The 26,704-nt window shown below is 45.1% G+C and overlaps 1 protein-coding gene across 4 annotated transcripts in view; it reads left to right on the forward strand.

The window, feature by feature from the left end:
* Positions 1 to 462: 462 nt before the first annotated feature.
* The window catches only part of CSAD (cysteine sulfinic acid decarboxylase), a 29,459-nt gene continuing 3,217 nt past the window's right edge, over positions 463 to 26,704 (forward strand). The window contains exons 1-13 of one of the 4 annotated variants that reach the window (XM_053304034.1): positions 463 to 540; positions 3,153 to 3,311; positions 5,428 to 5,580; positions 9,893 to 10,019; positions 11,404 to 11,494; positions 14,681 to 14,787; positions 15,222 to 15,337; positions 16,109 to 16,188; positions 17,386 to 17,440; positions 17,983 to 18,099; positions 19,792 to 19,856; positions 22,222 to 22,303; positions 23,676 to 23,875. In XM_053304034.1, coding sequence (XP_053160009.1) covers positions 5,455 to 5,580; positions 9,893 to 10,019; positions 11,404 to 11,494; positions 14,681 to 14,787; positions 15,222 to 15,337; positions 16,109 to 16,188; positions 17,386 to 17,440; positions 17,983 to 18,099; positions 19,792 to 19,856; positions 22,222 to 22,303; positions 23,676 to 23,875 — 1,166 coding nt within the window. In that variant the 5' untranslated portion in view covers positions 463 to 540; positions 3,153 to 3,311; positions 5,428 to 5,454. The other 3 variants (XM_053304036.1, XM_053304035.1, XM_053304037.1) reach the window with 3 other exon arrangements.

Below are 26,704 nucleotides of genomic sequence, written 5' to 3' on the forward strand. Positions count from 1 at the left end.
ATGTTCTTAACTCCCACTGAGGCAAGGCAGTGCAGCTAAGCAAGTAGAACTTGCCCAGCCCATGTTGGTAGCAGATCTTCCCTTGCAAGTGGTTGTCAGGGAGCAGCTCATACATCAGCCTGGTGTGTAAAAAATAGCAGGGAGTTATTTGCACATGGCTTGATGCTGTGGGGTAAATGTTGAGCAAAGCCACTTTGAATTACACTTGTGGCATTGAGGGAAGCAGCCCCTCCCCCTCCGCTCTCAGGTTTGCTTTTGATGCAAGTTCACATGGCATGCCTCCATGTTTTCCTTCTAGCCAATGGTGGGGTGGGGGGAGATTACTAAAGAGCTGCATCTACATTTGTAAAAAGAGTGTCCCTCTCATTATGCTAATGATTCTACATCAGTGCCTCTCCCTATTTGCTCTGGCATTTTCAGAAAATGTTGCTTAAACTCAGCATTTTAAAGACCCGAAAATAACTCAAGATAAGCTAGAATTCACAAGGCAAAGCCCGATTTGTGTGTGGAGTGGCTCCAAGGATCTTGAAGGGACTTCAGGTAGGTTTGGTGGGTGTGTAAATGCACACACTCTCTCCTGAAGGAGGTTTGGGGTAGAAGCCCTGTGTGTAAAGCCCCCAGATGCTTTAAAAAGGGGGCAATGGAGGACCATGTGGCTGCACAGCAGATTTCCCCCAATGGTGCCTGCACTGTGAAGGCCGCTGAAGTGGATGTGCTGTGCATGGAGTGTGCTGTGATGCCCTAGGGAATCGGGAGTGATACTTGCCCTGATCTAGCATGCAAGAGTCACCTTGGAGGCCTTAGCACCCAGGGAAGCAGTGTGAAAAGAGACGAAGAGGGCCTCGGACGGCCTCGGTTCCCTCGTCCTTCTAATATAGGTGCACAGAGCCCTGCATACATTGAGGGAGTGCCAGTGGCATTCTTGTGGATGTTTTGGTTTGGGGCAAAAGATAATGCTTTTTACAGTCTGGAGATAAGCATTATCACCTGCTAACATCTCCATATCAAACAGCTCTTAAGGGCTGCTCAACTTGAGCCTTCCTGCAACTGTTGGCCTACAGCAACTAATATTTGTATACCACTTTTCAACAAAAGTTTCTGAAGTGGTTTACATAGAGAATTAAACTAATTAATTAATTAAAATAAAATGGATCCCTGACCCCAAAGGGCTCACAATCTAAAAAGAAACACAAGATAGACACCAGCAACATTCACTGGAGGTACTGTGCTGGGCGTGGGTAGAGCCAGTTACTCTCCCCCTGTTAAATAAAGAGAATCACCACACTAAAAAAGTGTCTCTTTGCCCAGTTAACAGGGGTTAACTCCCATAATCCCTGGCTGTTGGCCACTGTGTCTGGGGATTATGGGAGTTGTGGTCCAAAAACAGCTGGGGGGCCTAAGTTGAGCAGGACTGTGTTAAAGGCACAGCTACTGCTGCCAGTTGAAAAGTTCTGAGCCTTTGAAGAAATTTTATTGTGAGCCGGACTCCACAAGGGAGTGGATTTACAAGTAAATCAGTAAGCAAGAAAGGGCTCCAACTTGCTGCTTCACACTGCAAGCAGTGTAAGCAGTTCCACTACCTGGTTTGTGCATAGATTTGGTGGCAGGGAAGGGAGCAATGTATCTCACTATACTTTATTCAAACCTTGTTTGTACACATGCACATATTTTTATGTGAACAACTGTACATGTGTTCATCTTGAAAGTGAACCTGGGTTCATGACCCCTCCAATGCAGCGTACAGATACAAAGTGTTTTCCTAATATGTGCAGAACATCATGTGTGAATGGTTGTACATCTGCACATGGTACACACATTATACATGCATTGAACATAACATGTAAATAGGGCTCATGTATGTTCAAAAAATTGAGCTCCATACTTTTTGCAAATGAATATATTGATACTCTTACATAGCTGTGACATCAAATCTGTTTTGTGTTATTGGTTCTGTAGTGGCCTATCTTATGTGAATGTAAACATAAAATGGTTAGTGGTCTTTTGCTCAAAATATATACGACAAAAACACAATTGCCCTTCAATATATTATCAATCATAAGTTCAAAATGAACGTCACTGGTGCCTGTAAGGCTCCCTACAGCACAATAATATGTGCATATTTACTCACTTAACTTAATTCATTAAATAGTTTGCTTTGCCCTGGAATTACAAGTCTAGGAAATAATGGACAGCGTCCAGACTAATTAGTCATGACTAAGCACCACTGAAATCAATGAGACAAATTAGTCATGATTAACGTAGTCTGGATGTTGCCTACTGCATTCACTTGAGGAAATATCTCTGCTGGAGATGCTTGAAGGAAAGAGAACCATTACATGACTGGATACAAGACAAGACTTGATGGTTGGAAACAGTAACAATTTTTTTTTTAAATGACTCACAAGTTAGATAAGACTGAGGACATCCTGTGCTGCAGGACATGAAATGAACATTTCCAAAGGTCTAGAAAATAACTGTGATCCGTCAGTTCATTTCAGTATTCTTTACAGCAATGGTTTTGGAAGCCAGTTGGGCACTCCTTAGTGAAGAGACCTGTAATGGCAGATGTGCTTCATTGAGAGGCAGATTCGCTGCTATCATTGATCTTCTGTTCAGTTTGCTCTGGGCTGACCTCTCATGGCCAAACTACACTTTGCACAAGGAGCAGGGGTGTAGCTATAATTGAAAGGAAGCAGTTGGAGGTGGGACTGTGATGAGTGTCCCTCGACCCATGAGGAGGAGGCCTGCTTCCTAAGAAGCAGCCTGGTCTTTGCTCTCCTTGCTTGCCTCCTTGACTCATTGGCAAGCTGCTGGCACCTGATACGAGTCAGCGAGTGCGATATTATTTCCATAAGAGCCAGAGAAAGGGCATGCAGAGAATGCTTTGTTCGTCACCATGACCATATAATTCTTCTGAAGCAAAGACCAGGAGAGGAGGAGGCGGAGGAGAAGACATGGGGCTCAGGGGCTCATCTTCATTTCTTATGTCAGGGTCCACTTCAGCCTTGCCATGCCCTTGATTTGGGGCTCTGATTTCGATCAGTACCATGGTTTGGGTGTGTGTGGGTTTAACCCTTCCCCCCTGCATTATTTTGAATGTCTAGCCATTTTAATTGCTCTGTTTTTGTTAATTACAGTTTTCTTAATTACAGCATGCTTTACCGCAAGTTTACTGGGAGGCACTGTCCAAAGAAACCTATGAAAATAGTGGATTTTTTAACCCCAGATATAAATCGGGCTACACTCTACTGTGCTGTGAAAATCCCGGATTGTGTGTGAACAGCTCCCCGATAACTTGCATGAACTTCAGGGTAAATCTGGCTTATATGTGTACACAGCCCCTCCATTCTGGTGGAGATGTGAGCTAAAGGGCTTTAAAAGCCCTGTGTGAAAAACTGGTGAAGATTTTTACAGTATGAAAAGCTTGCTTATGTCTACAAATTCAGCTAATGTTAAAGCACAGATGTAAAGATGAAGTGTGCAGTTGAGTTGGTGTCAGCTCCTGGTGACCACAGAGCCCTGTGGTTGTCTCTGGTAGAATACTGGAGGGGTTGACCATTGTCATCTCCCATGCAGTATGAGATGATGCCTTTCAGCATCTTTCAATATCCACTAGTGGAGCCAGACCGTGGGTGGCCCGTGTCCAGCCGCCACCGCAGCCCCACTTGCTCCACCCCCTATGTCTGACGACAGATGCGGGGGTTAGCCACGCCCCCGCATCTGACATCAGATGCGGGGGGCATGATATGGCTCCTGAACAGGGCGCGGCCCCTAATGGGCAACAGCCCAGGTTCTTTGAACCCAGTCGTCCAATGGTGGCTACGCCCCTGCTATATCGCTGCTGCCCAATATAAGTGTTTCCCATAGTCTGGGAAACATACCAGCAGGGATTCAAACCGGCAACCTCTGGCTTGGTAGTCAAGCCATTTCCCCGCTGTGCCATTAGGTGGCTAAAGCACAGATGTAGGGGCCCTAAAGGTTGATAGCCTTACTCCCACACCTTTCAGTTACATGGGGAAAATATATGTAGCACCAGTGGCACTGGATCAGAATGTGTGCTATTTTTAGAACTTATGATTACAAAAGCCTTTTTTGGCATCTGGGAAAGCCTGAAATATAACCCATCCTGAACCTTCAGGACTAAAAAGAGATAAAATGAATCAATATATGAAATACATGGCTTATCTGGCAAAGCAAACACAATTGTTGATGTGTATGTAAATATCACCACTAGGGAGATATTTAGCTCTCAGAGTGCATAATGATACTTGTCAGGAAGCGGTCGCTCCCTTTGTACTTTGTCCTTGAAATCAGTGGAGATCTGTGCAGGAGTGGGAAGGTAACCATAGCAATTGGGCATAAAGGTGTTTCCCCTCTCTGACGTGGGAGGAATAATCCCCTACAGACGGATGTTTGTACAGACTGAAAGAGTTTTCAGTGGTGGATACAACTTGGCTCTAGAAGAGTTTTGGATCATCTGGAAGAATGGGGATAATTCTCTGCATGGAATAGTCATTCTTTCGGAAGCAACGGAGCCTTCCTGATAGAGAGAACACCTAAATACCACTTGGCAGGAGAGAGAAGGGTTGCTTGGCCCCCAAAAGGGGTCCCTGCAGTGAGGAACGGCAAAAAGGTCCAGCTGAATGTTTGACACTATGTCAGATACAAGTGAGACTGTAGTGAGGCAAGGGTAGTAATCACTATTGAGGGTGGGTATATATCATTGCTTTTCCGCAATCACTCTTGAAAGTGTGGAATTTGGCAAAGAATTCAGCTTCTGGGGTGTGTGTCTCAATTTGCATTTTCAAAAGCAAGTTTTTAGCTTTGATGGCTGGGGAAAAATAGACTTGAAAGTGTGTGTATGTGGTTGAGGTATGTGGGGGTGTGGTCAGATAAGTGGATGGGGATGTGGGGGTGTACTTTTGTGTTCTGCATAGTCCTTGCCCAGCCCATGACCCCAAGAAGTAGAATAAATTATGTAAAATAATCAGTATATATGTGCAGAACTTCTTAATGTGCATCATATCTGCAGTTCATAGAATTCTGCTATACTTGGCACAGGATGCAAAGAAGTGCTCAGCCTTAACACAGTGAAACCTGTTCCACTGCTTTGAATCAACCCAGTGATATTCTTCTAACCCCACGTGAGAGATGGAGGCAGCTTTGCTGCAGGATAGCAGGGAGAAATAACTGTTGTTGTTGTTTTTAAAGTCAAGCCAGGTTTGTGAAGTACATAGCCTCAAAATAATAAATTAAAAAGGAAAGAAAAAAAAGATACATTATTCCTGAAATAGTAATGCATTGTTGTAGGGAAAGAGGTAACTTGTCTATCTGCACACATGCACATGTAATAATGTATCCTGAGATAGCTTTGGCTTTGAGGGGTGATTGTGATTTGAATATGTTTCATGTTGCCTGGATCTGCAGGAGCCTGCTTAGGAGGTGTGGCTGATAATGGCGGAAAAAGATTCATTGTCATGTCCTGCCTTGGATAAGGTGGCTGGTGAGGAGTTCCTTCAAGAAGCTTTCCAGATCATGCTGCAGGAGGGTATCAGAAAAGGGATGGATGCCTCTGAAAAGGTAAAGCTATCAGAGCTCATTCTTACAATCTTGGAATTTTCTATTCTGCTTTCCCTGGGGCAAGGTGGAATACCATTTTTAAAAAAATGTCAGGGGCGTTTTCCAGATTACACACTTCAACTGTACTCGCAACGTGTCTGTTAAGTGCCCCTCTGTATTGCCCGTGTTTCCACAGCAGTGTTGTTGCATTTTCAGCAGAGTGCCGTTCATATTTCCCATGCCTTGATTCAAATTTTAATGATGTGTTTTTGCCCTACAACATTGTAAATTCATTGCGGGAAAGTAGCTACTAGAAGTAAACAGAGATCTTCCAGGATTTGCTGGTAGATCCCTGCAAGATCTGCATTAGATCAGCAAGGGTTTCTCATTCCCAATAGCTATAACAAAAAGGCCTTTCTTTTTCTTTCTGAATTACACTACTGAAAGCTTAGGGGAAAACCAGGAGTGGATTTGTGTGTGAAAGATCTGTGAGCTCAATTCTAGCACTGGAAACAAATTCCTGGGTTAAGCATGTTCTTAGAGGTACTCTGTTCCTTAATTCTAATCCAATCTACATGAATCACTAGTTTTCACCTGGTTTTGATTGGTGGACCTTTAAGTTCTAATTTTAAAACCTCAAACAGTCCAAAGCAGATCCCACAAGCTTGACGCCTGCTCACTCCTGCTCTAGATCATGGTCCAAGGTCCAGAAATGTACTTTGTCACACAAACTAGGCTCCTCACTGTAGTGTGCCACAAGATATATGTTAATCAAATTATCCAAGATCCTTCTGTGCCTAAAGTACCCGTTCAGGGGGAAGGCTTCTGCTACTTTTCTAAATGATTCCCTCTTTTGACCTTGCTCCCTTTCAATCAACCTCTACTGGGGATATAGAATTCGGATGAATTATTATTTGGCCACATTGGCATGTAATGTGAAAGTGGAGGTAAACGGGGCAGAGGCTGGCACTCTGTTATGTACATATGTATGCAATCATAGTTTCACAGCAAAAGCGACCTGCGGGTTGCCTCACCAAACTCCAGTTTGAACTTTTGGCTTATAGTGAGTTTTGCCACCATAACCTGAGGTTTTCTGGTGGCAGCATTATGTCTGAACACAGATGGTGCCATAACTGCAGTTTTGCTTGCTTTCTGGAGCTGCAATCACAGAAATGGTGGTGTAGACCTGCCCAGGATTGCGCCCGCTCCATGCCTGTGTGGCTCTTCTTGCTGGCTGCCTTTCTGAGCACTTGCCCTGCATTCCCACTCTGTCCCTTGCTCCCCACCTCCTGGCAATCAGGAGAGAAAGGGGAGGGTATGGCAAGAGGGGCACTAAGTGCTTTGCTCTCTGAAAATGAAGCGGTAGCGATGTATGTTCACAAGCACATTCCTTCAAGATGGCAATACAGGCAGGGCAACTGTATTAGAGCACTGGAACAGCAACATATGGCAGGTCTGTTTTTTGTACAATGATGTTGGGTAGCCCAGCCCCTTCCACTTGGGGTTACCTGTGCAGTCCCTAGGCTTGAGAAGGGCTGGGTAGCAGGCTCAGCATTGTCCCAGTGAAAGGAGAAATTCAACATATGCGATGATGATGAATGCCCAGACTCCTCAGAGTGTAATGGCATGGGGATACCCCTTCAGAACTTATGAGAAGAACTGTCTGTGAGGACAAGGGTGTCGGGCAGAATCTCTAATAATGTATGACTACAATCCCCCTTCTCCCATCGACTGCTCTCTCATGAGAGTGTCAGACCACAGGGGCCGGAAGGCAGAAGCCGCCCTACCAGGTTGCTCTATATAAGCAAGCCACAGGGACGGGACCCCAGCAACAGCTAGCCCTGTCTTGGTGACTGCTGCCAGGAAGCTGTCAAAGCGTGCCCTCTGCCAGCCTGTCCACCCATTTGAACATGTCCACATTTGGTTTTGCCTAGAATGGCGACCTCACTTTCCTGGGGCTGCAGGATATCAGGGCTCCCATCACTTGTGATTCCCCACGGTGGCAGATCTGCACTTTCTTTCTTTCTTTCTTTCTTTCTTTCTTTCTTTCTTTCTTTCTTTCTTTCTTTCTTTCTTTCTTACATTTATAAACCGCCCCATCCAGAGGCTCTGGGTGGTATATGGCACAATGCCAGTCCAAACCCAGGAATTTTGAATGAGAGTAAAGATCCGTCCTCAGTCCCGGTGTTTCCCCAGTCAGCACACCCAGTTATGCTTGGACACATGGAGTTTCAAAATGTTCTTTGAGTGCATGAAAGGCTTCCTTGGAGAGGAGGGGGTCACTGTGCAAAAGTACTATCATTAACCCAAGAGAGCGAGGGCCCCCCTTTGTTTGGTTAGCTCAACTCATGAGTGTGCAGTTTGACGGAAGTCCTAAGGTTTTGACAAGCCTAAGGTCCTCCCCAGTAGACTGGCCCTCTCACGAGAGTGCTAGTCCACTGGCGGCAAGCCTACATGTGGGCAGTAGCATGGTTTGTTCTGCTTGGGCTGCTTTGCTGGGGTGAGTCCTCACAAGAGCATCCTTGGTCACAGCAGCCAGACCTCAGGCCCCAGGGAGGGCAGGCGGGTCATTCCAAAAAGGCGCGATTGCACTCGGCACACCCCCTTCAAGATCGTGGCCAATGGCTGCTGCTCTTGTAACGTGCTGAAGTATGCAAGTGCTATGGAGCTTGCTGGAATGAGGCCTTGTGAGACCAGGAAGAAGGAGGGACTCCCCTGCCCTGAAAACAGAGGTAGCCAGACGAACATCTGTGATGTGATTCATGGTTAGAAATATTAACTGCAGGTCTGGCAACTTCTAATTTCATGTTACGTGTGAATGTGGCCTTTGTGTCACTCACTTTGGCAGTTATAACCATTCAGCTACTCCTGTGTCAGAAACTCAGCAGAATTACCTGTCTTCTGAAGAGGCTGCCTGTTGTGTCTGCATGTGTCACTGTTCTAGGCTTCCCTTCCTCCCATGATCCAAAGAAGAGGCATGCCCAGTTCAGTGATTCATAGAGAAACACAAATGGGCAGGTAATTCTTACATTTACACAGTCCAAAAGTCATTCTTTTCTTGCATAAGAGTGAATCAAGCATCCTGTTTTAATTCAGAAGAGAAATGTGCCTCAGCTATCAGAAGTGTGCAAAATATAGCTTTAGAGGCTTTCAGAAACACTTTGAAATTTGCAAGTGAAATAGCGACTGAAATCTGTATGAAATTTCATTCACACTCCTAACCGCTAAAGAATAATATTGCCATGGCTCTTGAAACATCTCTTGGGGCCAAATTAGGGGTTCTGTATATAAGAATCACTAATTTAAAATCTTCTGCAATTTCTTTCAGAGTTAAAACAAGCCTTGCGGGGGGGGGCATATCAGTTCAGGGCCATGGTGATGGCGGAGGGTATTTACTCTTTCTCCTTTTGCTGTGTTTCTGATTTAAATGACACCCCCGCCCCCAAGTTGCTCTTTGCTCTGCAGTGGAAAACATACAGATGCCCATGTAGTAAAGGTAAAGTTGTGCCATCAAGTCGGTGCCAGCTCCTGGCGACCGCAGAGCCATGTGGCTTTCTTTGGTAGAATATAGGTTATTTTTCTAATATTCTATATTATTTTTCTATATTGTTATTTTCTATATACTGAACAAATGTCAGTTTCAGGAGAACAATTTAAATTAAGAAAATGGTGCAAGGTTAGCTGAGTTTCCTCTCCCCATAGTCCTGAACCAGTTTGAGAGGGAGCTACCTTAAGTCTGAAAGAAACTGTGGGAGATCCAATCAGAGCTCCCACTACACCATCTAATTTGGCCCATCTAATTAATCAACATCATTTTCCCTGATTCCATTAGGTATCTAGTTAGCTATGACAGATATTTTGCCAGCATAACTATACTGGTGAGGTAAACTAGACTTAACCTGTCCCTGGGGGATGAGAGGATACCAACTAAATTGTTCTTTCCTTAGTTACTTCTACCCCATTGCTGCCTTTCTCCCTTTCCTTGCACCATCATAGTTACAATGGTGTATTACTTGACTTGAAGTTATGAAAGCCTAACAGTTTCACTACAGCAGAGGTTCTCAAATGTGGGTCCCCAGATGTTGGACTACAAATCCTATTATACCTTTTGGCCTTTGTGGCTGGGGGTGATGGGAGTTTGGGAAACCCTGCACTAGGCCATTTTAACTTCGCTGCACACCAGTATAACTCTGAGCAAAGGGGAATTTAGTAGTAATCCTATCCTCATCTAGCTGGCATAACTTAAAGATAAAATTGTACAATTTGACTTTTAGTATGTAGCCCCACAGGACCTTTGGGGCATTAGTGGGCCATCCTGTTTTCTTCCCTGCAGGTGTGTGATTGGAAGGAGCCTGAAGAGCTGCAGCGAATTCTGGACCTTGATCTAAAAGACAATGGAGAGCCACAGGAGAGACTATTGGAGCATTGTCGGGATGTTATCAGACACAGTGTGAAAACGTGTGAGTGTCTTGCTATGACAGCTAAAGTGTGAGAGGGTGTACCTCCTGTTCTAGAGCCACTTGTGAGAGTGTGTAGTTCTCTGAGACTGAGTGCTGACACGTGATCCCGGGAGCCAAGTTAAGGGTGCATTTGCGCCCTTAACCCCAACTAAGAGCCGGGCTTCGGCACTGGGTTTGGTGCCACAGCACCGCCAGGACCCACACAGATCTCTGGAGTTCTCATGAGCAGCCACTGCCTAAGCCTGAGCTTGACTGTTCATGAGAACCGCCTCAGCATGTGCTTGTTATCTCAGATGTGGAGACAGATGAATTAAGAAGATCCTGAGGTGATTCACACGATTGCCCCAGGTGGGTAGGAGGGTGCGGTGGCGGGGGTGGGGGGGGAGCTGCTTCCCACTTAGCTTCCCTCCAGATGACCCAGCAGGTTGGCTTCGACGTGCCTCCCGCGTGCCCACATGGACAGCCCTGCTACATGCAACTCTATGAAGCACAGAGCAGGGTGGAGGAAGGATCTGGGGGTGGAACTTGTGGTTCCGGCCTCCAGGCACCTCTCAATGCAACGCGCAGCATGCTCTAAAGGCTTATTTACATTGCCAGGGATAGCTAAACTGATTTTCAGATAGTTATTCTGAGTTATTTATTTATATATTTTAATCATCATCATCATCATCATCATCATCATCATCATCATCATCATCATCATCTCTCTTTATTTATTTTGTAAATAACCCCTGTTCTAACCCCCTTTTTTGCAGAAAACTGGATTGTTTTAGCCACACCCTTTGGCTCACTCTTTTAATCACCTTTAGGTCACTGTGCTCATAGGGAGGCTGTTCTCACGACCAGCCTAACCTTTCCTGGGCTGCCCCAGGTAGGGTTAGGCTGGTTGTGAGAAGCGATAGGGTCCTTGCGGATCCCTTCGCTTCCCACCTGCCTAACTCACTCAACAAACCCGGCTTTTATCTGAGGTTAAGGGTGCAAGAGACTGGGCATCTCTCTATCTCTCTATCTATCGTGTGTGTACGCACCCCCCCACCATCTCTGTGATTCCTTGGGTGTGGCTAAAACAACAGGGGTTAGAACTCAGAATAACTATATGAAAATCAGTTTGGGTTTGGATATCCCTGGCAATGTAAATAAGCCTTTAGTAAGCCTTCAGCATGTTCCAATAAGTTTTCAGCAAACAGAGACAGTATTCATAGAAATAAAAGCAAACAAAGTACTGTGTGCTTCTGTGGGAATTATTTCAGAACTCAAGTGCCTTCATGTCACAGGGTCCATTCATGCTCTACATACAAGAATACATTCCTCACTTAAAAGAGGATCATATTCCGTAAAGGCGTGGTGTTCAACACAGCTGAAATCTCTTTCTCTTTTTTCACAGGTCACCCTCGCTTTTTTAACCAGTTGTTTTCAGGACTTGATCCTCATGCTCTGGCTGGACGGATGATAACAGAGATGCTCAACACCAGCCAGTATGTAGTTGGCAGTTTATGTTGAACTTTGGAATGGGCAGGGGGAGGTTCTATGGCTCAGGTTTGACTGAAATGAATTCCTGATGTTGCTATCTTTTAAAAGAGTTGCAAATGGTTTCCGAGAGGAATTGGTTACCATGATGCATACCATATTTATTTTGTCCCATGTATGCCTCCTGTCAAACAAATTTTGCAGGATTTTGGAACAGTACAAAACCCTGCAAAACCTGTTTACCAGATGTGAAAATGGGATACGTGCAACAATCTCTCTTTCACCCACCTTCAGCTCTGTCTTGGAAAAGAACTGTCACCTGTTCCAGCTTGATCCAAGAAGGATGGCAGCATAGCATTCCTCTCAGTGAAGCACTTATTCTAATTCTGCTAACTTGCTTCTTCCTGGTAATATGTAGCTGAAAAGTAATGCATGATGTGATGTCATTGCATTAATGTTTCCTTGGCTTCTGCAAGTGGCAGCCAATAAAGCAGAGTGTGGTGCTGATGTCACATCACATATGTTTTACAGCTGCATAGGGAAATGTGCATTGGAAGCACCCACACACCTCCTTATAATTTGCGGACTAGGCATAAAGATCTTTCCATACCCTGGGCATTTCTACACTATACATTTGTGTTGTTTTTCTACCAGCTCAACTGTCATAGCTTTCCCCACAAAAAGAATCCTAACAATGGTAGTTAGGATGCGGAGGAAGGTCCTTTAGTTCAGGATTATCTGTGAACTGGGGATAAATGTTAGTTCAGTTTAAGTCTGTAGTGCAGATATGCCTTGAAAGCCTCGTTGTGATAAATGTGTATTTGTTACTAATATATTGCCTACAGCTCACACGCCTTTCAAGGAGCTTGAGTTTTGTACCTTGGGAAATGTGATCATTTGCCTTGCTCCAAGAGTACTTTAGTGATTGTGTGGAATGTGATTATGTGACTGTCAGAATACCTGCTGGATGTTGGTCCCAGTAACTCTATTAATGAGGAACAAAAACACAACTCATGTCCACACATACCCACAACATGTTGTAAACTTCCTTTTTCTAGTTTTTATTTTACAATTTTATATATTTTTGGTAACAGCCCTGAGAAACTCTAGTAATGAAGCTTTCATCTAACTGAATATTTTTTAAGTGAGAGGGGAAAGCCTATCTTGGCTACCCTTCTGGAAAAAAAATCAAGGATACCTATCCTTATTTCTTCCCACCCCCACCCCCACATAGCCCACACTCACATGTACATGTGCTATCATTTATGAACCTTCCATTTTATTTTACTTTCATTTTAAACAATCTTTTATATATTTTGAAGAGTTGGTGGTACGTAGATCGGTGGAAATAAAGTCATACTTCCCAGTGATTTACAGATACCAAATTTTGCATATACTATCCTGTCACTGAAATTAGCTGAATGCACTATTTTTTATACAGGAATATGCTCAATGAGAAAAAATATGGGTAGTTTTTAAAAAGAAATTCTAAATATCATACTTCCCAATTAAATACAGATACCAAATTTTGCATGAACAATCATGCCCCTGAAATTAGCTGAATGCATTATTTTTTTCACCAGACTATCCTGGAGGCAAGGTTTAATTTTTTTTTTTTAAAAAAGAAGAAATTCTGAATACTAGCAGACCCGGCACATAGCATCTATGCCACTAGTTTGTCGCCGCACTTTCCTCCCCCTGCTGCCACCCGCCTCCTCTCACCTTTCCCTCCCTGCCCACTGGCAGCACTTTCTTTTCCCGCCAGGTGTGGCGTGGTGCAGCTCCACCGCCTGCCCGGCCAGGCTCCTCTAAGCAGCGCAGCTCTGCCACCCACCTGCTCTCGCCTTTCCTTCTCCACCCGTGAGTCCAGCAGTGCTTTCCTTCCCTGCCGGGCATGGCGTGGCTCTGCCAGCCACCACTGCCGCCCCCTCGCCACCCGCTCAGCAACCTTCTGTTCCAGTTTACTTCTCACTCTGCCTCTCAGTGAGAGTTCCTTGCAAGAGTTCCGTGGCTCTTGCAAGATTTCCACAATGCAGCCCCCTTCATCCATGCATGGACCTTCTTAGTGAAATAAATATATAGATAATCAGCAGCAGATTTTAACAGTTGTTTAATGAAAGCCAGCTGTTTAATGAAAACCTTCCTATAAGCAACCTATGTTTATCTAGGTTGTGTTCCCTTTGGGAGAAAAATACAGTCATCCCTCACCAACCACGAGGCCTCACCAACCACGAGGGAAAACCTTCTGGTTGGTGAATTCGCAGTAGACAAGGCGTTGAAATCAATGGCAAACGGGGGTTAGGGGAATCATGGTCGTGAAAGGACCGCAAAATACAGTAAAAAATAGGGGGGGATCCCCCTAGTTCACCAGGAGTGAGTAAGAGGCGTGAAGGGGCCCCCTGAAAATGACCCCTTGACCCCTGAAAATGGCCCCTGACCCCTGAAAATCATGACCTCCCCTCCAAAATTGCAAAAAAAAAAAAAAAATCTCACCAAATTGTAGATACTCAGGTCGCAGTTGGTGAGATCTGCCACAATTTCCTGGTCGCAGATTCTCAAAACCGCGATTGGGAAACCTGTGATTGGCAAGGGATGATTGTAATTAAATGGAAATTCCCCTTCTGTAGCCAAGGATGTTATGCTGGAGAACAGATACAACATTTTAAAGCTCTTATGCTTATTTAAGGTTAATAGAGAAAGATCAAATCAGAACAGTTGAATTTATTGATTCTAAGCCCCAGATTTCTGCCTGGAAAGTTTTCTGAACTAACTTCTTAAGGCCACTATGATAGAAATCATATCAAAATGCCATGGCTGCTTCTCTGAACCAAAATATCTGGACCTAAGTTCAGTTCTTCTAGCTTGTTCACAGTGATGTTACCACTGTTCAATACGTGGTTCCAACTTATTTTAATTTTTTCTTTTTAAAACCACCTTTCAAGAATGTGGAAATCTAGTTATCTGCCTAGTCCATTGTGCAGATGATATATAAGAGTATTGTTTTAGCAGAATAACTGAGATTGGGACTTGCTTTGTCTTTAGTCATTAGATTCTTCATAGTCTTGGCAATATCCATCCAACCATTCATATGCTGCTCTTGAATCAGAAGTGGTCATCCAGGGTGAAGCTTCCTATATGTTGTTTGCAATATGTTGTTGGCAAAACCAGGCCACCCACGCATCTGTTCCCTCCAGGTATACATATGAGATTGCCCCTGTGTTTGTGCTGATGGAGGTGGTGGTGCTGAAGAAGCTGCGAGAGCTGATTGGCTGGGAGAGTGGAGATGGGATCTTCTGTCCGGGTTCGTAAGCCATGGCTATGAGGTGTGATTTTCTTTGTGGGACAGTGTGAAAGCTTGAACAAAAAGGATCCCTTAAAAATCAAAGTGGATGCAAATGGTGCATTTTGATGTGGATGCCCCATAGAGACCTAGTTGACTCTTACTCTGCAATCTTTCAGGCACTGTGTCAAAACCTAGTTTTTTAAAAATTGTGCCCTTAGGGGAAGATGATGGCTGGTGGCTGGCTAGCGGTTTGGAGGGGGCTTTTGTTGTATAGTTTCATTTTAGCCACCTTTTATGATACTTGTTTTGCACCTTTATGATTTGCTTTGTTATTGCTTTTGATTGTTAATAGCTATCTTGGGTCACTTTTGGCGAGAAAAGCAGGATACAAATACCTTAAAAGAAATAAAATAGCATAGATCATGAGCTTTCTGGCTTTTGCTTCTCTGCAGGAGGCTCTATCTCTAACATGTATGCCATGAATGTGGCCCGATTCCACTACTTCCCAGACTGCAAGCAGAAGGGTAACTGGGCAATACCAAAGCTGGCAATATTCACTTCACAGGAGGTGTGTATGGTCTTCTTAAGCATCTCTTTTTCACAAATGTCCTTGAAGTTTCTGCCACTGCTTCTAAATCCCTTGCTTTTGGCTCCAAGCGTGGCCGTACTTTCGGGTCAGGGCTTACTTATTGATCAGAGATTACAGCTGATCAGTTGTCTGTGGATTCATTTCAATGTAGTTTCCTCCAACAACAGGGCTCCTTTCTCCAGAGGCATCCCCTTCTGTTGGAGAACCTTTAGTTCCAGCCTAGTATGTACAACTACCACATGATAAACTTTTTTGCAGCTTTTCCATCATCATAGGCATGGCCGGCTCTTGAGGCAATTTCCAACTGCTCAAACCAAATAACTTAGAAATACCTTTTCTCTTAACCATGTTGAGTTAAGGAAAAATCCCAGAGAAGCAGATACCAACGTTACAGCATGTATGAGTGACTTTAAAGTGCTTAAATATTGTTTATATTGCTGCTGCTTTGTGTCTTACTGTTTTATGTAGGTTTTTAAACTTTTAAATAGAGATATATTATTTTTATATTTATTATCTATTATCTGTACTTTTTGTATTTTAATTGTGCATGGTTTTAATTATATTGTAAACTGCTTTGGGATTATTTTAATGAAAAGTGGTATAGAAATCACTCACTCACTCACTCACTCACTCACTCACTTAAACCAACCAACAAACCAGAGGGTCTTAAGAAAAGTCAGAGGATTATTGAGCAAGAAAGATCTTGAGCTAGCATCTCTCTTATCCCCTTTGTTTTTGCTTCCCTTCCAGTGTCATTACTCCATGCAGAAGGGAGCGGCTTTCTTGGGCATTGGCACAGACAACATCTACCTTGTGGCCGCTGATGAAAAGTGAGAGCACCCATTATGGAAACCTTTGTGAGATTTGTCCTGACTCAGGGTTTCTTCCTCGCATTCCCCATGGATCATCTAATCCAGCCAAGGAATTTCTCTGCTGAAAGCACCCATGATAGATCCCAGTCCAGCTTTTCCTTGGAAATCCTCCAGGACACAGATTACACAAACACCCTTGACTACTGGTTATTCCATTGCTGAGCTGGCCTTATCATTTCTATAAATGTTTTCCTAGTAGATTTTAGCATCTTGAGCACCTAAGCTTTCTTTCTGGTTTTCGTTTCCTTTAACAAAAGCAAGTTCCTTCTAGCCTTGAGACTGCAAATATTATCCCCCCCCCCACCATCACATCAAAGAGAACTTAGGCCACCACATCATTTTGAATAGGGCCATTTAGTGTGTAGAATAAAAAACAATGTTGGCATGAATTGACAGTAAGCTGGGCTCCCAAAGTGGTTGTGTGAATCAGCCCTGAGTCTGGTTAAATCCTGTAAGAATCCTTACTCTGATCTACAGACAGAGAGGCTATTCTCACAATGGGGGAAAACCAGGAAGCCCAGTCTGGTTTCCCCCCATCGTGAGAACCACCGAACTCACGGGCGAGCCTGGTGGTTCTCTGGCGGCTAGCCCACCAAAGAAACCATCTCCCTTAAATGGGGTTAGCGGAGCGCTTGCTCTGCTAACCCTGTTCTCCTGATCGTGAGTCTCCATGGCGCGGCTCCACACCATGGCGACTTGTGAGAAGACCCCTGCCGGGAGGCTAAAACAAGCCTCCCGGTCTTGGGGGGTCTCCCCAGGATGCCCTGTGCACTTGCGCGGGGCATCCTGGGACTTCTGGGGTCCGAGCCGCCCTGATCCCTGCAGCCCCTACCAGCTCTGTGACGGAGCTGGTAGTTGCGTGAGCAGCCAATCTGGACATCCAGCGACTGCTCGTCTGCGGGGAGAGTGGGCTAAGCCTGCTCTCCCCACAGACCCAAAAGAAGCTCTTCTCACTGATTGTGAGAAAAGCTCCATTAGCTTTCCGTGCACAGGGGTTTTTCCTCACAGGGAAGCATTCACACATGGAATTGTACACCTGCAGTCTGAAATAGTACAACCCAGGGAAAGCAAAGAAGGAGGTCTTCATGTGTGACATTTGTTCTTCATGTCTCACTATCATGCCTGAGTCGTGTGCACCAACCTTTTCTTCCTCAGGGGGAAAATGATCCCTGTTGATCTAGAGAAACAAATCAACCAGGCCAAATCTGAGGTAAGCTTGCCAAGAGTAGAGGAGGGGGAGGAATTGAAGGTGTGGGAGGTTGTACTTAACCCTTCACTCCATTTCTTAGCTACACATTACAGAGATGTGTGTCTCCTCTTCAATATATTTCTGATAACATTTGGTAAAATAAATATGTAACATGCCATCATCATATTCATCATTTTCCTACCCTTACACCAGAGCTGCTCAACTTTGGCTCTCCTGAAGATGTTGGCCTACAGCTCCCATAATCCTTGTCTATTGGCCACTCTGGCTGGGGATTATAGGAGTTGTAGTCCAAAAACAGCTGGAGGGCCAAAGTTGAGCAGGCCTGCCTTACACTAGTACATTGGCTGCCACTTGCAAGGGGTAGGGAATACTGAACTTAATGATGTCACATCATGCATCTCTCATACCAAATTTTACCATGGGGATGTGTGAGGCAGACAGTAGGGTGTATGTTACCAGTAGCCACGCACCCCCTGTATAATGTTCACTTAGGCCCTAAATATACCTTCCGTCTACCAGTGTCTGCTCTTCTTTCCTTCTAGGGAGCCTTTCCATTCTTTGTCAATGCCACCTGTGGCACAACTGTGCTGGGCTCCTTTGACCCTTTGACCGAGATTGCAGAATTGTGCGCAAGGCATAGGATCTGGCTGCATGTGGATGTAAGTATGCTGAGGTGAGAGCCTCTGCAGATGCAGATGGCAGCAGGTGCTTGGCATAATCAGGGAGTATTTTATCTTTAAATGCTGGATGCCACCAGAAAAAGGAAATTGGGAGACAGAGGGGCCACTTCTGACATTTTGGCCAGGATCCAAAGGGCCACACACAATGTTGTATGTATGTACCGGGACTTTTTAGACCCCTTTCCTACCACAGTCCCTTCTGCCTCCTCCAAAAGTCTCTCTTGAAGTGCCTTTCCATGTGGTGTGAGGCCACCTTGGACCTTGGTCAAAGTTTGGCATTCGTGGCATTACCCTTTGCAGTCATCTCAGATGTGCTTATCTATCTATCTATCTATCTATCTATCTATCTATCTATCCTTTTATTTTTATTTTTATTTTTTATTACATTTTTATACCGCCCCACACTCATGTCTCTGGGCAGTTCACAATGGTAAAACAGTTAAAAACACATATAAAAACACATTAAAACAATTTAAAACTAACAATTTAAAAATCAATCGCAGAATTAAAAACCTATACATTATTAAGAAGCTGAAAAGGCCTGAGTAAAAAGATGGGTTTTAAAATATTTTTTAAAAATTGTCAGAGATGGGAAGGATCATATCTCAATAGGGAGCGCATTCCATAGTCCAGCAGCAACCCAGAAGGCCCATCTCTGTGTGGCCACCAGATGAATTGGCGGCAACTGGAGATGGACCTCCAGAGACGACCGCAATGAACGGTGGGGCTCATAATGAAGAAGACGTTCTCTCAAATACCCAGGGCCTAAGCCGTTTAGGGCTTTATAAGTTATAACTAGCACTTTGTATTTTGCCCGGAAACCTATAGGCAGTCAGTGTAACTCCATCAGCAGAGGTGTAATGTGGTCTCTCAGAGATGACCCAGAGACCAACCTGGCTGCCGCATTCTGAGCGCATGACAGAAGTCAAGTCTGGAGGTTACCAACAAATGTACCACATATATAAGGGAAAGTCATGTTAAAATGTATTACCCGCATACATTTTTTGCTTGAAGCGGACCTCATGAGCCCACTCACAAGATCATCCTCTGGAAAACTAGAGTGAGGGCACATGTAACTTTCACAGAGCAGCGGAACTACTTTCAGAAATGATGAATCAATCATGCACAGAAGCAGCAGGCAACCTGTTGGACAGGAACTGTGGGCTCAAAGGAGGGTTTAACTATCTAATTAATATCCACTGGAGGGAGGAATAATAGGAGTTCTGACAAACAGTACTCAAATCAAGGCAGAAAAAGGCCTGAGAGAAGCAGAGCCATATATATGCTACACATCTGTGATCACACCACACAAGGTTGGATTTTGGTAGCTGGTGCAGAATAATCTCAGCTTTCACCTTTAAATAAGTACTTAAGTGTCTAGCTCTCATGGCTGAGGAGATGAGTGACTTCTCATACTTATTTAGGGTGCCTGAGCTATCAGCTGAGAATGGGGAATTGTGGTTCACTTGCCTGCACACAACCAGCTTTGCCTCCTGTGACAGATCAGAAGGCTCCTGTTCCAGGGCTTCTAGGCTTTCCTTAGGAATTATTCTGGAGTTGTTGATGCTCTTTCATTGCTTTCAGACAGGGATTATAACACAAATGCTTCCTCCTCATGGTTTAGACCAGAGGGATTCTAAGGACTGATGTGCTTCTCTTATTTCCCTGTAGGCTGCTTGGGGTGGCAGCGCCCTTCTCTCCCGAAAACACCGGCACCTATTGGATGGGATTGAGCGGTAGACTCTATTTCTTGTCTGTGCTGGGATATCAGTGGTCGGGCACTGCCAGGGCTTCTTTGGGGGCAAGCAGGGATGGATAGTCTGAGCAGTCTGCTCTATGCCTGAGGAGCCAGTCTGGAGTCAGCAACTTTATGGGACCAGGTGGAATCCTATTGGCCCCTTCTGTCACATGGCCATTGCTATGCTGACAGCTGCAATATCACCCTTTGGTCATGCACAGTGGTGGCAGTGAAGTGCAGCAGAAAGCAGGCCAAGAATGCCTTCTTTTGGCAAAATACCATGACAGAAAGTAGGGTGCCTGTGTCCCAATTCCAGATTCCTCTGTTCAAGACCCCGGCACCTTACTACATGTTATGTGTGAGGCTGCAGCTTCCGTACCATGTGTCTCTAACTGAACAATATCAGATTGGCACAGTTCTGTGCTGTGAGCCCCTGCATGTCAGGTTTGATGGACTGTGGGTCTGTGTTAGGATCATTCTCTTCCTTAAATGTTACAGTTAATGTTGTCAATCCCAGACAAACATTTTGAGCATCTGTAAACTCAGGTATATGTCACTTAAATTGCTTAGATTGCAAGCCAATGAGCAGGGTTTGTTTTTTGAAATCTTATTGTACAATGGCTACTATCTGAGGTATTAGCAATTAATACAATGAGGTCATTCACACAATCAAAAACTGTGTTCTGCCTGGGTTTGGGAGCCATGTGTGCTCTCAATTTTTGGTTGTGTGGAAGCACGTTAAGAGGAAAACCTGGGTAGAAGTGAAGTAATTTGCCCCCACCCCACACAGTCACTTCTACCCAGGTTTTCCTCCCACCTTGCTTCCACACAACCAAAAATTGGGAGCACACACAGCTCCCAAACCCAGGTAGAACACAATTTTTGATTGTGTGAATGACCTCATTAAATGTGACTGTTCACCTATATTTGTCCTGAAAGTAATGTAAGTACATCTATCTTCAGGCATTCACAACAATCATTGTGACAGATATACAGGTGAAACTCGGAAAATTAGAATATCGTGCAAAAGTCCATTAATTTCAGTAATGCAAATTAAAAGGTGAAACTGATATATGAGACAGACGCATTACATGCAAAGCGAGATAAGTCAAGCCTTAATTTGTTATAATTGTGATGATCATGGCGTACAGCTCATGAAAACCCCAAATCCACAATCCCAGAAAATTAGAATATTACATGGAACCAAGAAGACAAGGATTGAAGAATAGAACAATATCGGACCTCTGAAAAGTATAAGCATGCATATGTATTCAGTACTTGGTTTGGGCCCCTTTTGCAGCAATTACTGCCTCAATGCAGCGTGGCATGGATGCTAGCAGCCTGTGGCACTGATGAGGTATTATGGAAGACCAGGATGCTTCATTAGCGGCCTTTAGCTCTTCTGCATTGTTTGGTCTCATGTCTCTCATCCTTCTCTTGGCAATGCCCCATAGATTCTCTATGGGGTCAGGTCAGGTGAGTTTGCTGGCCAATCAAGCACAGTATACTGTATACTTTTCAGAGGTCCGACATTGTTCTTTTCTTCAGTCCTTGTCTTCTTGGTTCCATGTAATATTCTAATTTTCTGAGATTGTGGATTTGGGGGTTTTCATGAGCTGTACACCATGATCATGATCATAACAAATTAAGGCTTGACTTATCTCGCTTTGCATGTAATGCGTCTGTCTCATATATCAGTTTCACCTTTTAATTTGCATTACTGAAATTAGTGGACTTTTGCACGATATTCTAATTTTCCGAGTTTCACCTGTAGAGGCTCTACATAAGATTGGTGTGTAGAGCCTAATAGAGTTTTGCGGGGAGAGTGGGTCAAGCCTGCTCTCCCTGCAGATGATCATCAGGCTAGCCCTAGATGGCCGGATTGGCTGGCCACATGACTACCAGCTCTGTCATGGAGCTGGTAGGGGCGGTGAGGATTGGGGGCCACCTGGCCCCCAGACATCCCAAGATGTCCCACGCATTCTGGGAAGGCCTCCAAGTCATCATGCCATGGAGCTGTGCCGTGACAACTCACAACCAACTAAACAGGGTTAGTGGAGTGCTCACTCTGCTAACCTTGTTGGCAGGGGCAATTAAGTGGGCTAATGCCAGGAGCTGCACGGTTCCCAGCAGTTCACACGTACGGGGGAAACTGGGCTGAGCTCCCTTAGCCCGGTTTCCTCCGTGTGTGTGAATAGCCTCATTGTCTTCTGGAGAAGCCTTGTAATGTAACAGAAGTTACATTCTGATCTGCCTCCTTCCCCACTCTTTTGCATTGCTTTTCCATGCATGGCGTGGCATTTGGGTTTCACATATAAATGTGGGACTAAGCCTAATGTATTTCCTTTCCATTCCCCACACAGAGCAGATTCTGTGGCTTGGAACCCCCACAAAATGCTTATGACTGGTCTGCAGTGTTCTGCCTTCCTGCTCCGAGACACCTCTGTAAGTATTCAACTCTGCTCCCTTTCTTCAGAGGAAGGCAGCCTTTCTGTAAATAGAGGGGCTGTGAATATTTCAACTGAAGGATTCTCCACCTCCAAATCATATGTTCCTTGCCCCTTGTCAGCAAGGAGAGCTGAGCTTTGTGACTTCCTGCACATGATCCACAAACTGAAGAGATATGCGTGCATACTTCACTTCTGCTAGCTATTGCAGGGGAGGGGCATGTGAGAGCATGTAGGACAAGCAAGTCCCACACTCTGATCAAGGGAAATCCTGCCTGACTGCTTGCTTTCTAGCTCTGAACTTTCACCAAGCATTGGCTGATATCCTGACTAATGAAGCGCTTGTGGAAGAACATCGTGCTAGTGCAAGGCTGTTGTACTATCTACTTGACCTTACGTTCTAGATTACGTTCTAGACCTTACTACTAGACCTTACGTTCTAGATTACTGTTGCACTACCACAAGCATGCTTGTGCAACAGTGCACAACTGCACCACACCTTGATGGCTCTAAATTGAACTTTTGTGCAATTGTGCAAATATTAGTGCAACAATGTGATCTTCTTGCACTAGCGGAACTTTACTCATTATGCAAGTGCTTCATTAGTCATCTCGTCATTCACATAAGGATGTTAGCCATGGAGGTCATTCACACAACCATTTCTGGGGTGATGGGGGCAGGTGGGAAAGGCAGGGTTGCACCTACCTTCCCCCCAGATGACCACAGAGCCTCTGTGTGGCGCACAGCTCATGCGCCCACAAGGTCTGTGCTGCTCTCAGCAGCGCGGATCTGTGGAGGCTGGGAAAATGAAGCCCGGCCTCCAGATATCACTTAATGTCCTGCACGAGGAGCACAGTGCATTGAGGGATTTCCCCACAAGCCGGGTGCTCTAAGTGCCCAGCTCTGTGTTTGTGTGGGCTGCCTGCAGCCCAAGCAGACACACAATCCCAGACCTGGGTAAAAGGATGCACTCCACCCTTTTACCCAGGTAAAAGCCTGAGGAAAGAACTCGAGCTACCCAGGGAGGCAGCGCCAGGATCGGCTTTGAATCTAGCGCTTCATATGAGCAGCCCCAGCCAGGTAGGGCTGCTTGTGTGAACAGCCTCACTGTCTACAAACACTTAAGGGTATATTCACATCCATAAGTGCTAGAGACTTCTAAATAAAGTTTAGATTTTTAGCAAAAGCTGAGATTCAAAAGATGTCGACTTTGATGCCCAGTTCAAAATTTTAGATTTGTGTGGAATTGCTGAAAACATAAAGACCTGGTCATATTCCTCTTGCTCTTACTGGTTTATGCAGGGTGGATGCTTGGTTCTCAAACAGGCAAGGTCCCACCTCTATTAGCTTTGACCTCTCCTCCCTGGCAGGGTCTGCTGCAGAGATGTCACTGTGCCAAAGCCACCTACCTCTTCCAGACGGACAAGTTCTACAACATGGCCTATGACATGGGAGACGCAACCATCCAATGTGGACGCAAAGTAGACTGCCTTAAGCTGTGGCTGATGTGGAAAGCTAATGGCACGAGAGGCTTGGAGCAGAGAGTGAACAGGGCATTTGCTTTTACTAGGTGTGGTGAGGGTGTGGTGATGGAGTTGTTGGGGTGAAACACAGTGTGATGGTGATGGTGTGGTGATTAAGGGTGATGGTGTGGTTGGGGTGAAATGCAGGGTACCCTGGTACCCCTAAATTCGGATTGTAAGGCTTGGTCAAGCAGTCCCCAGAAGAAAAAAACAGCCACAGATTTAATGGTTCAAATAAAGTTATATATTATTATATTGTAACTAGAGTGGATTCTCTAATATGTATGTAATTAGCTAGGTAATGAATAACTAAACAGTTAACTAACCAGTGAGCTAACACACTAGGCAAATGTATCTAAATCACTAACCAAGCCTAAGTTCTATTGAGCATAGAAGAAGAAAGAAGCAAAGAAATAAAATTAAGAGCAGTAACCAGGGCTCAAGAATACTCAGAGGCTATTCACACGGACTGCAAAAATCGGGCTAAGGGAGCCTAGCCTGATTTTTGCAGTCCATGTGAACCACCGGGCTCGGCTGCGAGCCTGGTGGTTCCTGAGCGGGTAAGCTGCTCAAGTAACCCGCCCCTTATACCGGGTTTGCAGAGTGAGCGCTCTGCAAACCCGGTTTTTTGGATCCTGAGTAGAAAGAGACCTCCAACTGGGAGGCTTAAAAGCAGCCTCCCAGCTTGGGAGTCTCTCCAGTATACCCTGCACACTCACGCAGGGCATACTGGAGCTTCCGGGGGCCGCACGGCCCCTGATCCTCCCAGCCCCTGCTGGCTCCGTTACAGAGCCGGCGGTCGTGTGGGTGGCCAATTCGGCCACCCAGGACTGCTGCCCTGCTCGTCTGCGGGGAGAGCAGGCTTAGCTCGCTCTCCCCGCAAACCCTATGGAGGCGGGTCTCTGCGATCATGAGGCCCGCCTCTCAGTGTCAGAGAAGGGATCAGGGGAAAGGGTGAGGTGAACCAACAACCCAACACAGAATGCAAGTGAACTGTAAATGATTTTAACTAAACCTTTGAATAATGATTAACAATTGAAGCAAACAGTGACAAGGACTAGGTGCAACACAGTAAGGGCATTCTCATAACTGATACTGGGGCGGGGAGGGCAGGTGGGGGGAAGGCAGGGTTCAACCTACCATCCTACCAGATGATGTCTCAGTTTGTCTTCAGTGTGAGAATCGTGCACCCACATAATTCGCGCTGTTCTAAGCAGCGCAGCAGCACGGATCTCTGGAGGCCAGGAGGATGCATCCCAGCCTCTGGATATCCCACAATACACTGCATGATTAGCGTGGTGCATTGGGGGATGCCCCCATGAGATAGGTGCTCTAGGCACTCATCTCTGTGTGCCCTCAGGCTGCAAGCAGCCTGAGCACAAACACGATCCTGGTGCCAGGGTTAAGGGTTAAGGGAGCACTCGCACCCTTAACCTTGGGCTTCAGAGTGGTTAGGCAGGCACTGGGATCCATGTGGATCATGGTGCTGTACACGAGCAGCCCAACCCAGGCTGGGCTGCCCTAGCCTGGGTTAGGCTGTTCGTGAGAACAGCCTTAGTGTCAGAGTCCAAGGAAATCTATCAGGTTAAAAAGGGTCAGAGTTAGGGAGAGAGAGAGAAAAAGAAGGTTTTATTCTAATCAAGGCTAATTTCTAATAGAGATGGAGGAAGAAAGGAAAAAGGAAAAGGTGGGGAGAAGCAAACAAGGCCAAAGAACAATCAATGTCAGAGAAGAGACATTGGCAGGGGAAAGGAAGAACCAGAGACAAAGGGAAATAAAGAGCACTCAGTGCAGAGAGGGAGAGCGAAAGCAACCAAAGGCCAAAAGAAAGCAGTGTCAGAGAGAGAGAGAGAGAGAGAGAGAGAGAGAGAGAGAGAGAGAGAGAGAGAGAGAGAGAGAGAGAGAGAGAGTCTAGCTAGGGGACAGGTCCAGGCTATGTTAATGAAGCAGAGTGAAAGAAAGCAATAGAATTAGACAAATTAGGAAGGATTGGGAAGAAAGGGTTTCATTCTTACAAACTGAAAGCTACTGAGCTTTCCACCCCCACAAGGCACCCCCAAGTTGATAGGATTTATTGCTGATTAATCAGGGATTTTAAAAGAATTAATTTTTGGTGCCATAGACATGCATTGGCTCCATAGGAAATAACAGAGTGCCTTTTCACCTACTGACCTTAATAGCTTATTGCTCTGAACTCTGAGTTGGGTTCACAGCAATTAAGCTATTAAGGTGAAAGGGAACACAGTGTTCTTTCTGAATGGAAAGCCTCAGGCAATGGTTTCCAATGGAGACAAAAATTAATTGTTTTAAAATTCCTGATTAATCAACAATAAATCCTATCAACTTGGTGGGGGGCTTGGTGGGGTGAAGGCCAGCCCTGCTGTGCCCCCAGACCCACTTTGGGGTGCCCTGTTACCCCCCCCAAAGGTGGGGAATGGGGCATCCTCAAATCCCCATTATTCCCTATGGGAGGAATACAAAAATTGAAATAATCTTCAGAAAATCATTAATAATCACAGGAGTGTCTGATTGCTTTGCCATTCAGTGGGTGGTAGGCATCTCTGGGTGCCTACCACCCACCCCAGTTTTGTGCCCCTAGGTACTCCACATAGGAAATAATGGGCTGGTTTGAGTCTCCATTATACCCTATGAGAAAAATAATATATTTTTTCAAAAAATCATTAAAAATTGTAGGAGTGTCTGATTGCTTTGGGGTTTGGGTGGTAGTCGGCACCCATGGGTGCATACCACCCAACCCAGTTTTGGAGGCTTGAGATGGTTTGAAACAGTTTGGAACAGGTTTGAATTTGAACCAAACCAAAGGGGGGTTTGAGCAAAACCGAAATTGAACCTCCCTACCCTGGTTTGAATGTGGT

Source organism: Hemicordylus capensis, chromosome 2 (genome assembly GCF_027244095.1).
Source record: "Hemicordylus capensis ecotype Gifberg chromosome 2, rHemCap1.1.pri, whole genome shotgun sequence".
Classification (NCBI taxonomy): domain Eukaryota; kingdom Metazoa; phylum Chordata; class Lepidosauria; order Squamata; family Cordylidae; genus Hemicordylus; species Hemicordylus capensis.